Raw genomic sequence first — 14,149 nt, forward strand, 5'->3', positions numbered from 1 at the left:
TTATATAAAATGTGATAAGACTTAAGGGGGGTTCGAAGTCGAGTTCGAAGCTCACAGCAATCTAAAGTATCGCTTGATAAAGAAGTACCTTGTGTGGACTTCTTAGGATAGAAGGGTTTCTCTGTGGTTTTAAACTATCGTAACAAGTTGTCATGTCCATTTCCACAGGAGCATTCGTTGTTGATGTTACATCGCAGTGCTCATTTTGAGGGTGACATCTGGTAAACTCTAAATCTTCACTGCATTTCACGCTTTCTTCACGAACGCGGGATGGGTCGACATTGTCGCTTTCATGACGATCATTACTGAACTTTACGTCGACGTCGTTCTCAAATGCGCGCTAAAATATGGAAAATAAAGAGTGTCGTCATGGTAACACTTTTGTCGAATCACCGTTAACAATTATTGGATTCGCCGAGGCGTGTAACGTTGACCGTGGTCTGAATAATTCTTGACATCATGCCAGAACCGAATTCCATAATTTTTTTCTTATGCAATTAAAAATGAAGAAGCTTTCAAACTACTTCGTACGGAAGCCGTAAAGTCTCTCGATCTTCGACATAAAATAATTTTAGCGGTTTTCTTTCGTTTTTTTCCGTAATTACTGGTTGAAACTCTCTTGAATGACAGTGTAGCCCTTTCAGTGTTTCTTCTTCGTTCTTATGTACACAATAATTAGACTGAAAACAGTTTCTAAGGGGCTGTTTACATGAGCCCTACAAAGCGAGATCTCGCGTGCTTGTAAAATTCCATATAAAATCACTTTTCGTTTGCGCATAAGAGAAGGGCTAGCCCTAGCAGCAGAGATCTCGCTATAGTTTATCCGAGATCTCGCCATGTAGGGCTGAAAATTTAACACATTCGCATGCGATAAGGCATCACTTTTCAGCAATGGCGACAAGAAAAGACATCTACGGGAGCATACAAACTAAGAAAGCGTAAAAAATCAAAAGGCGACCACTATATTGGTTTGTTTTCACTTATTTTGTATTTTAGCGCCGAAATTCGCAGTTTAAACCGAACTCTTGATGTAGGGTCAGAATTTGCATGTAAAAGAGAGGTAAAATACAGGCATACAGAGATGGATAATCCTTTCCGTAGGGCTCATGTAAAACACGTGCAAATCGTGAGCAAGGTTCCGTCATGATAATACTTTTTCTATTTTCAATTGTCACATTTAATTTTCCGTTTTCTGTAGGCTCTTCTCCAACCACAACCGAGATTGCATCGTCATTGTATAAGAATTGAATTTAAGATCCGTCAGAACTAGTTAACGGACAAGAACAATTTAATATATCTTAAATTTCTTACTCGTGAAATTTCGATGTTTTCCTGTTCAGTATTCAGCCAATCCTGAGTCATCTCCATATTCACTGTAATGTCCTCATCCACAACGTAAAACTTGTCATTGTCAACAAGGAGTCCCGAGTTGCAGCTCGTCAATTCTGCATCATCCTCTTTCGATGCGGGAGACTTAAAAAGACGAAAAATTAAATGTACGTAAGAAATATGTCCTCCAAATGCAACAACCAATAACACTAGAATGCTGTCTGGTGATATCGCAGGAGCTTGAACCTCAAGTCACAGATTATAATATTTTAGAGGTATTCACTTTTTTGTGGTGGAGGGCTATTCACATTTGGGGAGAGGAGTTTTCACATTTTTTAGGGGGAGGGATATTCCCTTTTCTAGGGGAGGGTATTCACTTTTTTGGGGGAGGGTGTGCACTTTTTTGGGGGGGTGGTATTCACATTTGGGGAGGAGAAGTACTCACATTTTTCGGGCGAGTGGTATTCACTTTTCGAAACATACACATTTGTTTAACAACAATCTGATGTTTCTGTTCAAAGTGCGCATATGATTGCACCTAAAAATAACGCGAACGACAAAATTAACACTTACAATCGCCTTTTCCTTCTCATCATAAAATACACCTTTCTTTAACGGGACTGGAGATGTTTGTTGACTTGTATTCCACTGTTCCTGACATGTCGTCATCTCCATATCGTTTTCACCGCTGCCACCGCAAGGTGGAGTATTTTGAAGGTCGCGGCCATGACAGCGTGTCAACTCCACATTGTCGTTCCCAGGTAGTGGTTCACACAATTCTTCTATCTTGTGTAACTTTCCATTCTCGAAAGCTGCAAGTTTTGCTACTGCTTCGAGCTCGCGTAAGAAAGATGAAGAATCTCTTTTTAACTCTTTTGCCTGTAAAATGAGCACGCTCTGTAACAAGTGACCGAGGTTGGATTTAGGCGAGTGGCGCGGTGGGGTGCACACTCCTTCCAACCTTGCCCCCCCCAGGGAGTGAAAGAGGGGAGGCCAATTTCATCAAAACATACTAATATACCAAACCTTGAGGTAAATCAATTGTTATTTGGGTTCAATAGAGCATACTTTCTAAAATCTCCCGGTCGTAATTAAAAAGGTAACAGAATTTAACATAAAAACTCTGACATGGTACGGCAAACAAGAAGTCATATAAATCTAACCCAACCTAGAGCGCCCCTCCCCCCCTACCCAAAGAATGAGATAACTTGGGACAAGATAAAACACCTAACGTTATGATGGGAATAATCAGCAGCTTTAAAATGAAACAGCTTACGTTCATACAACATTCAACAAGCATCGGTAAAAAAGCACCTCGCATTAGGATGGGATAGAAAGCATTAGGATGGGATAGAAAGCATTAGGATGGGATAGAAAGCAATAGGATGGGATAGTAAGCATTACGATGGGATAGTAAGCATTAGGATGGGATAGTAAGCATTAGGATGGGATAGTAAGCATTAAGATGGGATAGAACAGGTAAAGATAGGATAAATATGACATTTATTGGGCAACTCACTATCGTGTTATTTGTGCAAGTGTCATCTTGACGAGATTCCTGATCTCTATCCATAAGTTTAGATTCCGTTCCTCTACTCAAAGATAAATTGTCATCATTTTTTTGACAATGTCTTTTGGAGCATGTTTCAAGGTTTCTTAAGAAAGAGCTGCTATCTACTTTGTAGCACTCATCCGGATCTTTGCAACTTCTTCTATTTAGTTTTTCCATGAACGAACTCGCATCGATTTTTGGAAGGTCCTTCCGCGTCTTTCTTTTGTAGTGCTCACAATCGGCATTTCTTTTTTTAAGACCTTTCTCTTCGCTAAACAATGGCCCTTTAATATATCTTTGAACCTACAAATTTAAAGAATAAATTACGTAACATGAACTTCAAACTCTAGTGCAACTCCAGTTGAAAATTTCCCCATCTGGTTCTACACCTTCCCCATGTTCTACACCTTCCCATGTTCTACACCTCCATGTTCTACACCTCCCCATGTTCTACACCTTCCATGTTCTACACCATCCCCATGTTCTACACCTTCCCATGTTCTACACTTTCCCATGTTCTACACCTTCCCATGTTCAACACCTTCCATGTTCTACACCTTCGCCATGTTCTACACCTTCCCATGTTCTACACCTCCCATGTTCAACACCTTCCATGTTCTACACCTTCCACCCTTCCATGTTCTACACCTTCCATGTTCAACACCTCCCATGTTCTTCACCTTCCATGTTCTACACCTTCCCCACTTCCACCTTCCATTACCTTCCATCTGTCTTCCCTTCCATGTTCCATTTCCTTCCATGTTCTCCTTCCATGTTCTCCATCTTCCATGCCACACCTTCCATGTTCTATGACCTTCCCATGTTCTACACCTTCCCCATGTTCACCTCCCATGTTCTACACCTTCCCATTTTCTACACCTTCCCATGTTCTACACCTCCCATGTTCTACACCTTCCCATGTTCTTCACCTTCCCCATGTTCTACACCTTCCCATGTTCACACCTCCCCATGTTCTACTCTCATTTCTACACCTTCCCATGTTCTACACCTTCCCCATGTTCTACACCTTCCTGCATGTTCTATAACTTGCCTCATCTGGCAGTAAACTTTCCTCGTGTTGTACAACTATCCACTTACATGAAATGACAGGTCAGTCGTTTTCCATCCGTCACAAGTCTTCGTCATCTCCAACCATGATCTGTCATATTCCTGTATCTCACTGGTTTGCCCCTCAGAGACATTGTACGATTCGTGTTCCATCCTTGTCAAACCCCATGACAGTCTTGAGTGACAGGACGAGTCATTAACTTGTGTTAAATCCATTTCACAGCTTTCTGCAGATGACTGTATTCAATAAAAAAAATAGCATCTTCACTTTTCATACATGAATTTTATGCAGAAAGAAGAGAACAGTATTCGCGTCTAAGGCCTAGTCTTCTTACAATCGTCAAGATTGCTCTGTTAACATTGTTACAAAATAATCAAGGTGATCTTTCATTAACCACTTGTTTGTTCTTTCATAACAAAGTACTAGCATATTGCAAAGGTTTTTTTTGTCAAGATCTGACAATTTCAATGATCCATAACGCAAAAACAAAGTTGATTGTAGTCCAAGCAAAGATCATGGTGCTTCCAGCAAAGGCCATAATAGTCCATAAATCTTAGCAAAAATCACAGTAGTTCTTGGCAATGATCATAGTATACCTAGCAAAGACCAAAATAGTCCTATAATCCTAGCAAAGACCATAGTAGTCCTAGCAAAGACCACAGTAGTCCTAGCGTAGATCATAGTGGTCTTAGCAAAGATCATAGCAGTTCCAGCAAAGACAATAATAGTCCAATAGTCCCAGCAATAACTACAGTAGTCTAATAATCATAACAAAGATCATATCGTTCTTAGCAATGATCATAGTATAAGTAGCAAAGACCAAAATAGTCCTATTATCCTAGCTAAAATCATAGTAGTCGTAGCAAATACCATAGTAGTCATAGCAAAGATCATAGTAGTCTTAGCAAATACCATAGTAGTCCCAGCTAAAATCATAGTAGTCATAGCACATACCATAGTAGTCTTAGCAAAGATCATAGTAGTCTTAGCAAAGGTCATAGTAGTCCTAGCAAATACCATAGTAGTCTTAGCAAAGATCATAGTAGTCATAGCAAAGACCATAGTAGTCTAGCTAAAATCATAGTAGTCATAGCACATACCATAGTAGTCTTAGCAAAGGTCATAGTAGTCCTAGCAAAGGTCATAGTAGTCCTAGCAAATACCATAGTAGTCTTAGCAAAGATCATAGTAGTCATAGCAAAGATCATAGTAGTCCCAGCAAATACCATAGTAGTCCTAGCTAAGATCATAGTAGTCCTAGCTAAGATCATAGTAGTCTTAGCAAAGATCATAGTGGACTTAGCAAAGATCATAGTAGTCTTAAATTTCCCCATCTGGTTCTATACCTTCCCCATGTTTTATAATTTCCCTCATCTGGTAGTAAACTTTCCTCGTGTTGTACAACCATCCACTTACATGAAATGACAGGTCAGTCGTTTTCCATCCGTCACAAGTCTTCGTCATCTCCAACCCATGATCTCCATATACTTGTGCGTCACTGGTTTGGGGGAATTGAGCAGAGACATTGTACGATTCGTCGTGTTCCCATCCCTCGTAACTCTTTGTCATTTCCATCTCAGCTGGACTGCCCCTCAAGACGTAGGATTGTTGGTCTTGAGCTTGACAGGACGAGTCATTAGTTTGTGTTAAATCCATTTCACAGCTTTCTGCAGATGACTGTATTCAATAAAAAAAATAGCATCTTCACTTTTCATACATGAATTTTATGCAAAAAGAAGAGAACAGTATTCGCGTCTAAAGCTTAGTTTGCCTACAATCGTAAAGATCATAGTGGACTTAGCATAGATCACAGTAGTCCAAGCAAATACCATAGTAGACCTAAAAAAGACCATAGTAGTCCTAGAAAAGATCATAGTAGTTCCAGCTAATACCATAATAGACCTAGCAAAGATCATAGTAGTCCTAGCAAAGACAATAGCAGTCCTAGCTATAATCATAGTAGTCCTAGCTAAGATCATAGTAGTCCTAGCAAAGACAATAGCAGTCCTAGAAAAGACCATAGTTGTCCTAGCAAAGATCATTGTAGTCCCAGCAAATACCATAATAGTCCTAGCAAATACCATAATAGACCTAGCAAAGATCATAGTAGTCCTAGAAAAGACCATAGTAGTCCTAGCAAAGATCATTGTACTCCCAGCAAATACCATAATAGTCCTAGCAAATACCATAATAGACCTAGCAAAGATCATAGTAGTCCCAGCAAATACCATAGTAGTCCTAAAAACCTTCAGCTTACCTGAAAGAATCTTTCATGATTTCTGCTGCCACTTAACGTGAAAAAAGATTATGAAAATAAAGAAACAAATAGAAAAAGTTTCAGCAAAAAATATGTCATCCTACCTCAACTCAAATTGTTATTACCAATCATGAAGAATGGAAAACTATGAAGAAACAATAAAGACATCATCAAAGTGTTTATCTTCTTGCCATACTACAAATCAAACCATTTTCATCTGTTTCCTTTGACTTTGATGCCTCAATAGGAATCTCCCTGAAAATTTTGACCATAAATTGAATGTAATTGTACATGGCTGTTGAAAGATACTTATAACATTGATGAAACAAATGTTTTGATGTTGTTGCCTAGCAATGTTGAAACTAATTCATAAGTTTGTCGATTAATTTGTCTTTCAGGAAGCATGCACAATTTGAATCATGGTCAACTCGGCCCCAATCTCAATACTAAACCTAAATCTGATCCCAAACTTAACACTAAACCTAAACCTAAGCCTAACCATAAACCTGACCCTAATCCTAACCCTAAACCTAACCATAACACTAACCTAACCATTGCAACTAAAATTATGCTGTGGTACACTGACGGGTGTTTCGCAGCCAATGCTCAGATCTTAAAATAGGCTGAATTGGTTGGGCAAAGTTGGTGGGTAGCCTAAGTCGGTGAGTGGGCTGTGTTAGTGAGTTGGCCGATTTGGTGAGTGGGCCATGATGGTGACAAGGCATAGTTAGTGAGTGGGGTTGTATTAGTGAGTGGGCAAAGTTGGTGAGTGAGCTGTGTTAGAGAGTGGGCAAAGTTGGTGAGTGGGCTGTATTAGTAAGTGGGCAAAGTTGGTCAGTGGGCTGTGTTAGTGAGTGGGTGCTTTAGTAACAAGTTTTGTAAAACACTACTTAATTTGTATGCAATGAAATTAGGAAAACAAATCACCAATTTCATATACAAATAAACATGAAATAAAAATTTCTTACTTCACTTGAAGTATACGAGCAAAGCTGACACGACGAGATGAGCTTCTTCTTGCCTTTCTTGAACAGACTTCTTCTTCATGCTTATGTAAAATAAAGCATAACCATAACAACATCAAAACATTGATACACAGTTGATAAACACGACAAGTTTCTTTAAAAATAAATAAACTGCGACATTTCATGACGCCCATCTTCGGGCTGACAGTTATATAAAAGCATCTTCATAAAAAAAAGCTCACTTCTACTGAAGATAAAAGTGTATTTGCAAAACAATAAAAATCTTTTTGAAGAGTGAACATTATCTTTCTAACCAACTATCAACCAACTTCCCCTCTATCACAATGATGACAATATGAACACAACGCAACACCGTTTTATGCAATTTCACTTACTTCACCATTTGGATCAACATCTTCCAATACCTTACACGGGGACTTGGGAGCTTTTAGTATCTATTAGGGGATAACGTTTCATGAGACAAAAACGACTTCACAAGGCTATGAAAGCATTGTACTGATTGTACAATTCGAAAAATGCAGAAGTTTAAACAAGACATTTCTTACAGATGATCGCCGTTTCTCTTTCCTTACACAAGGTATGCTGGAATAGAAAGGACAAATTCTCAAATGAAAAAAATTACAAGAAATTCAAAGAATTTATAACAGTTTTGGCTACCTGTTTTGGAATCTATTCTCATCGTTGACATTTGAAATCGCCGCCATTTTAACGAATTTGAAAGTACAAAACAACGCGCATGACGTATTAGCATTTTCCGCTGACCGTAATGTTATCAGATTTTGGGCGCAGATCCCCAATACAGATCTTAGAGCCTTAAAAATAGAGACATAAGAAAAATGTCATCAAATTTGGTGACAAACGAACCACAGAATGGTGAACAAAAGCATGAAACTTCGACTACGTGGCATGGTATATCAGAAATTCATCGTGCAGCTTTAGGAAGCCCTAACGATGTGCGGGCACTGCTATTAAAGGGCGCAGATGTGACTGCACGAAATAACTTCGGAGAAACACCGCTTCACTACGCATGCCAATCGGGAAATTGGGGCGGTGTGTTTCAATTGTTGTTGTTTGGTGCAAACTTGTATGATGTAGACAAGGGAGGTAGATGGTGTGTGCACCACGCTGCAAGAAGCGGTTGTTTGTAAGTGATCATCACTTTAGGAGTGGGCTATTACCACCATGGCAGGGTATAGCCACATTTAACCACAGTCCAAATGCAATCTCTCTCATTTCCAATATCACTTAAACTGTATCTTCACAGGTTAACATTCCAGTACTTGGAATTCCTTGGTATGAACAAATGGCAAAGGGACCTGAAGTATGTACAAGATAATAGTGTGGCAAGCCAGCAAATTTTAGTTCTGCTATGTAAATTTCAGATCATTAGCATTGTTCATTTATTTTGTAACCTACTGTTTCCACTCTGAGCAAACACACAAAAGTTTGCATCGCAGGACTAGATAATCGAGCTGGCTCAGCAACTGGTTTATGGAAGATCATTACTATTACAAGATGAAGATCAAGACTATTACAAATGTATTTTATGTTATGAAATTTGTTTTCCATGTAGAGGACGCACCGTACTGCATATTGCTGTTGAACATGGTCACATTGAACTGATCAAACACCTTTTGAAGCAAAAGGTGATTGGCTTTTCTTTTCTTGAAATAATCACTGAGAATCACTAAATGTGGGGCAGGTATGCACAACATAACTTATTTTCCTTGTGATTATTTACACCAGGACATTGACTGGCATGTTAAAGACCAAAAGATGAGGACACCAATGCACGAAGCAGTTCTTCGAGGCAACAGGTAGAAATGTTGATTCCAGGATGTCATCTTATATTTAGCCTTTATTCTACCCTTATTACTAACACCTTGTGAAATATTACATGTCACCGAACATCCTTCTATGATAATATTATACATCATAGTCATGTCACCAAATATCCTTCTGTGACATGATACATGATAGCAATGTTCTCAAACATCCTATTATGACACCATCGTACATTATGCAAAATCCTCTGTACAGTATAATATCCCCCAATGACACTATACATAGTACATATTATCACCTTATCATCATATATCATAATATAGTACAGTGTAACCATGTTCCAAAACATCCCATTATGACTCCATCGTACCATATGCAACATCCCCTGTACAGTATAATATCCCCCAATGACACTATACATAGTACATATTATCACCTTGTCATCATATATCATATTATAGTACAGTGTAACCATGTTCCAAAACATCCCATTATGACACCATAGTACATCATAGCAATGTTACCAAACATCCCCCAAAAGGAACATGTCTCACTAATTTGCAACATTCATATCCTGTAAACTAGAGATGTCTGCTGGATACTAGAGAGTTCCAGTGAAAAAAGTTTATTGATCGATGAAGATTCTGAAGGCCAAACACCCGTAGATTATGCTATAAAAGGAAAACGCAGTTTAGCGTAAGTTGAGTTTTCTTCTGAGAATCCACAGGGGGGATTGCAAGTTAATTTGAATCACGTGTTCTTCCCACAGATTGCTGAAAGCGTTCAGACGTTGGCAAAGGATGCGGCACGCCAATGGAAAAGTCGACGTCCCACGAATCACGCGAATTGTCCCTTTCCTTACTCCAAGTTGTGTAACTCTACTTATCGCCTTCAACATATTCTACTTTGAATCAAGGATGCTAATCTTTTTTCTCAACGCTTCCTTATTTTTGTTCGCCTATGTGTATGCTTTGCATCCGCATCGGTTGTGGCACATATCGCGTGCGCCTAATACCGGACTTCTTGGCTGGTTTATTGGTTCCGTCACTTTGAGCCTGTTGATTTATTTTACCATTCTTTTACCCAGTATCCTTTGCAGTCGTAAACAAGCACTCCGACTGCGTGTTTTGAAATGGTGTAAATCTCGTGTAAATCGCGTGTGAATACCTTAACCACGTGAAGAAATCTGGCCGGATTATTTGCACACGATTTTCTCTTTGCTTATGCTTCCTCTCTTTGTGTTTTCGTTGAGGTGATCATTTAAAATTGTGAAATTCATCGGGGGGGTGTAATCGTGGTGTTGCTTCACGTTGCCGTTTTCATTTCAGGAGAGTTTACAAAGATCCAGGTGTGAGTAGCGATACTAGGTACGATGAAGATGGAAATCCCATGGTAACTATACTGTACAACCAACTATGCACTATGGTAACAATTTTGAGTCCCCATGTGTAAGTCCGTTCAGAATTTGTAACCAGGGCAATCCTTTTGCATACCCCCAACACCCTACCAACTGAACTATCGTTCAAGGACTGGCATAAGTTATTGAAAGTGGCAGTCACGCTTCGGCCATGTAGCTACGAGAAAACGCCCTTCTCATTTTACTTAAAAACAGGCTACACTCATTTCAGGGAATAATTGACGTCGTAAGTGCGAAGATCAAAGGTAATGATTACTGCACAAGATGCAAGGTAAGCACCGAGGTTGATGGTTTGGTAAAAGCATACATAACATCACGTGATTGAGGTGTATCAGAGGCTTCGCGGACAAAAAAGTACCTACTCTCTCTCTCTCTCTCTCTCTCTCTTCAAAAAAAGAATTTGTTTTTAGTTCATAGCTTGTCAGTCTTAGTGAAAAATTTCCAGAAATGAGGGTTCACTATTGAAGCCTGATTAACCTAAAAAAATCCCGTAGCTATCTCGATAATTATGGTTGGGGGAGACAATATTTTATTCATGTTCTGTCGTATGTTCTTTCAAAATCAATCGTCTCCTGCGGATTAAGACATTCACTTATGAATATTATCCATTCTAGTTATGCGTCTGAATGAAAATGTAAAGTTGACAATCCTCGACTTAAACATTAAAAAAAGATAATTTGAAAAAAAAGCTGGCATACTGTTGACATCATTTTAATTTTGTTCTGCAACGTTATCCATCAAAATTGTGTTGAAGAAACGGATGTCTTCTAGCGCTTCTATAATCGTTCAAATAGTCAAAATTTTGTTTATGAAATTTTTTTTAAATTCTTTGTTGACACTCCCTTTGATTTTGTAACTGCCAGCTTTGTAACGAGCACAAACATAAAGTAGCGCATATATGCATCACGAAGACAGAATTTTGTTTTGTTTTAGCAATAAAATGTTTTGTATATGCTGTCGAGTCTAAAGATTATGCGCAGACTAAAATAAATCAGTTTTTCAATTTGGTCACGTACATCCATTGATGTTTTGAGTGAACACGTAGTTTTTATAAGAGATTACTTTTTTCTGTCTCTCCATTCAATCCTTTCATTCTACCATTTTATGTAGATTGTATACCCGTCAAGAACGAAGCATTGTCGTCTGTGCAATTGTTGTTATAAAGGCTTGGATCATCATTGTTTGTTCCTAATGACCTGTGTCGCCATTAATAATCACGGAGCTTTTATGGCGTTGTTATTTTGTACCTTCTTTGGGCAGCTCTCGTTTGTTCGAGGAGGCCTCATGCGTATGTTTTTATCGCTTTCGACATGCGCATGAAAGGCTTCGTAATTTATCACAAGATCTTCTTCCATTTTTTTCAGATTTCTGGTCTTTAAGTCAGTACAATGCGAGAAAGTCTTACTTGGTACGCTGTGGGATTCATAGGAGTATCGCTGCTCTACTTTTTTCATCCGAATCTCCTCTTCATTACTTCTAGGAACTTTTAGGAAGCGAGCCATTAATTTCCGTGTATTTTTTCATCAATCTTTTGGGATTATGGTGGATGACTACGGTAAAATTGTGTGCCAACCAAGATGCATTGCGCGCTTTTGTTTATGTTCATATCGCTACTTTTTGAGCTTTCGCCACATTGAGTTTAATTTCGTCCCTACATCTTCTAATTTAAATAGAAAGTTGGCAAGAAAAAATCGATTAAAAACTCTATTTTACATTAATCATTATTGTTTTTCCTAATTGCATGGACTGAAAAACAAAAATCCGCCATTTTTTCGACCCACAAAATGGCCATCACGTTGTGATAAACGCGCAATGCATCTTGGTTGACAAACCTTTTTAAAGAGTAATACAACAGAACACAAAACAGTAGATACTCTGCATGTCATCGCTGAACATTTTATTCCAAACTGTTTTCTCTTATTATCAGTGTAACTTTTGATGACATGCATTACTTGTCGAAATCACTGATCTTGTCGAAACATACTTTAGTAGAGGGCATGCTGGCTTGTGCTTTATCTTTACTAAGGTGTTCAAACCATTGCCAAATCCAATACCAAACGCAATTTTATAAATAATTTTACCTTGTGTTTTTAAAGGAGTCTTGGGGTCATGCTTAGCGCGCTTGTTTGGCCATTTTAATGGATCCAAAAAATTTTTATCTTGTGTTTTTAAAGGAGTCTTGGGGTCATGCTTAGCGCGCTTGTTTGGCCATTTTAAGGGACCCAAAAATGGTGGTTTGCTAATAAGTAGGGTCTTAATAAAACTTGAAAATCGATGGCTCATTGAAACGTTTTACCTCGAAAATTTAGATGAAATAGAAAATTACAAAAAATGTTTTACTTAATGCTCCCTGAAATGAACACACAACACGAAACTTAATGCATGTTGGTTACAAGTGAAAGCACTAAGCGCGCAAAGCATGCTCCCGTGACTCATTCTTTGTTAACTTTTTCACACATTACAGTGCTTACTTATCGTTGAGTTCCTTTTCACATTGTTCCTCTTTTGGTATTTTAATTCAGCTTATCTTATTCCAAATCAAGATCATTTCCGAAGGAGGAACGACCGTTTTTCTTCCGAATGGTGAGATTCGCAAAAGGTATTCCTTCAACTCGCACTTTTCCTGGTTGTTTTATTCAATTTGTAAAAAAATTGAACTTAGAAGTTGAAATTCACTTTGTCAACAAATTTTATTTGTTCAAACAGCAGTTAAAATTACTTGTCGTTTTATAGGATCGACTGTCTTCATGCTGCTGGTACAGTGGGAGAACTAACTCTAGCCAAAAGATTTCATCATCTAAAGCAGTTCATCAAGTATTACTACTTTCCCAACGACGAAGAGCGTTTTTCAAGATTGCTAGACGTCTAGTAAAAATATGTCATCACTTTGAAGCTTTATAAGAACGTTTATTCTTTTACATAGCAATGGAAATCATACAAACGCTTTGTGTAATGTTTTTGTAAATTGCATTCATTTAAAGCGCCTATATCGCCCTCTGGGAAATAATCTATTTATATAGAGTTGACGATTTTGAGAACATTTGCAAGATATTTTATAAGACGAAAAGTTGATCTTTCTTGACTTTTTGGAAGTCGAAGTTGGCTTTTTTCGTGTTTGACCGTGAGTTACCGTGACTGGGTCTCTTTCACTGGACAGGATGTACATTTGTAGCAAAGTCAAGAAGTTTATTTTTTATTAAACTTTAGTTATGTTGTGCAGTTTGTTATTCAATCACACGGTAATTCTAATTGCTAAGTTTTTCTAATTTTTAGCCCTCCAGGATTTACCCCGTTTGGAAGATCATGCATTTGCATATCTCCCAACCAATTATCTATCATCCCAGATTGTCCTAAATGTTTAGAGTTGTTTTTATTTTCATATAACCAAGAGTTTCGTCTAAGGATTCTTCTGGTTTTAAAAGTTCTTCTCAAATCTGTTACATTTAGTTTTTATGAACGTTAGATACGCTTTCTTTGCGTTGTTTGATGGTCTTCACGAAGTCGTTCACTATTGTGCAATGCGCCAATACCCAAACAATATTTCAAAGTACACAAGGGTTACCTTGACCATTAGATAAGAATAGAAACTAAGATTTTGTTGTTACTGAAAACGCTTGCATATGGTGAACAGTTCTGGAAATTCGTCACGAATGTCAAGTGAGAACAATGTGTTGCTAAGCGATAAAATCAGTGCATTGCTCATTCACTTGACGGGGGGCGATAATAGACTCGTTGACTTGATCCAAGTGATGGA

The 14,149-nt window shown here is 38.3% G+C and overlaps 1 protein-coding gene across 2 annotated transcripts; it reads left to right on the top strand.

The window, feature by feature from the left end:
- The first annotated feature begins 7,994 nt into the window (after window positions 1–7,994).
- On the top strand, window positions 7,995–13,614 carry LOC124452801 (putative ZDHHC-type palmitoyltransferase 6). Of its 2 annotated transcripts, none has more exons than XM_047003417.1 (14): window positions 7,995–8,337; window positions 8,458–8,514; window positions 8,767–8,839; window positions 8,940–9,010; window positions 9,564–9,674; window positions 9,748–10,064; window positions 10,161–10,230; window positions 10,307–10,370; window positions 10,607–10,666; window positions 11,506–11,683; window positions 11,760–11,803; window positions 11,876–11,950; window positions 12,918–12,994; window positions 13,129–13,614. In XM_047003417.1, the coding sequence occupies exons 1-14, from the start codon at window positions 8,030–8,032 to the stop codon at window positions 13,262–13,264; spliced, it is 1,641 nt and encodes a 546-aa protein (XP_046859373.1). In that variant the 5' UTR covers window positions 7,995–8,029; the 3' UTR covers window positions 13,265–13,614. The 2 variants fall into 2 exon arrangements, with proteins under 2 accessions (XP_046859373.1, XP_046859374.1); XM_047003418.1 differs by having other exon boundaries at window positions 8,322–8,383.
- The last annotated feature ends 535 nt before the right edge of the window (window positions 13,615–14,149 follow it).

This window comes from Xenia sp. Carnegie-2017, unplaced genomic scaffold (assembly GCF_021976095.1).
Source record: "Xenia sp. Carnegie-2017 unplaced genomic scaffold, XeniaSp_v1 HiC_scaffold_25, whole genome shotgun sequence".
In the NCBI taxonomy this organism is placed as follows: domain Eukaryota; kingdom Metazoa; phylum Cnidaria; class Anthozoa; order Malacalcyonacea; family Xeniidae; genus Xenia; species Xenia sp. Carnegie-2017.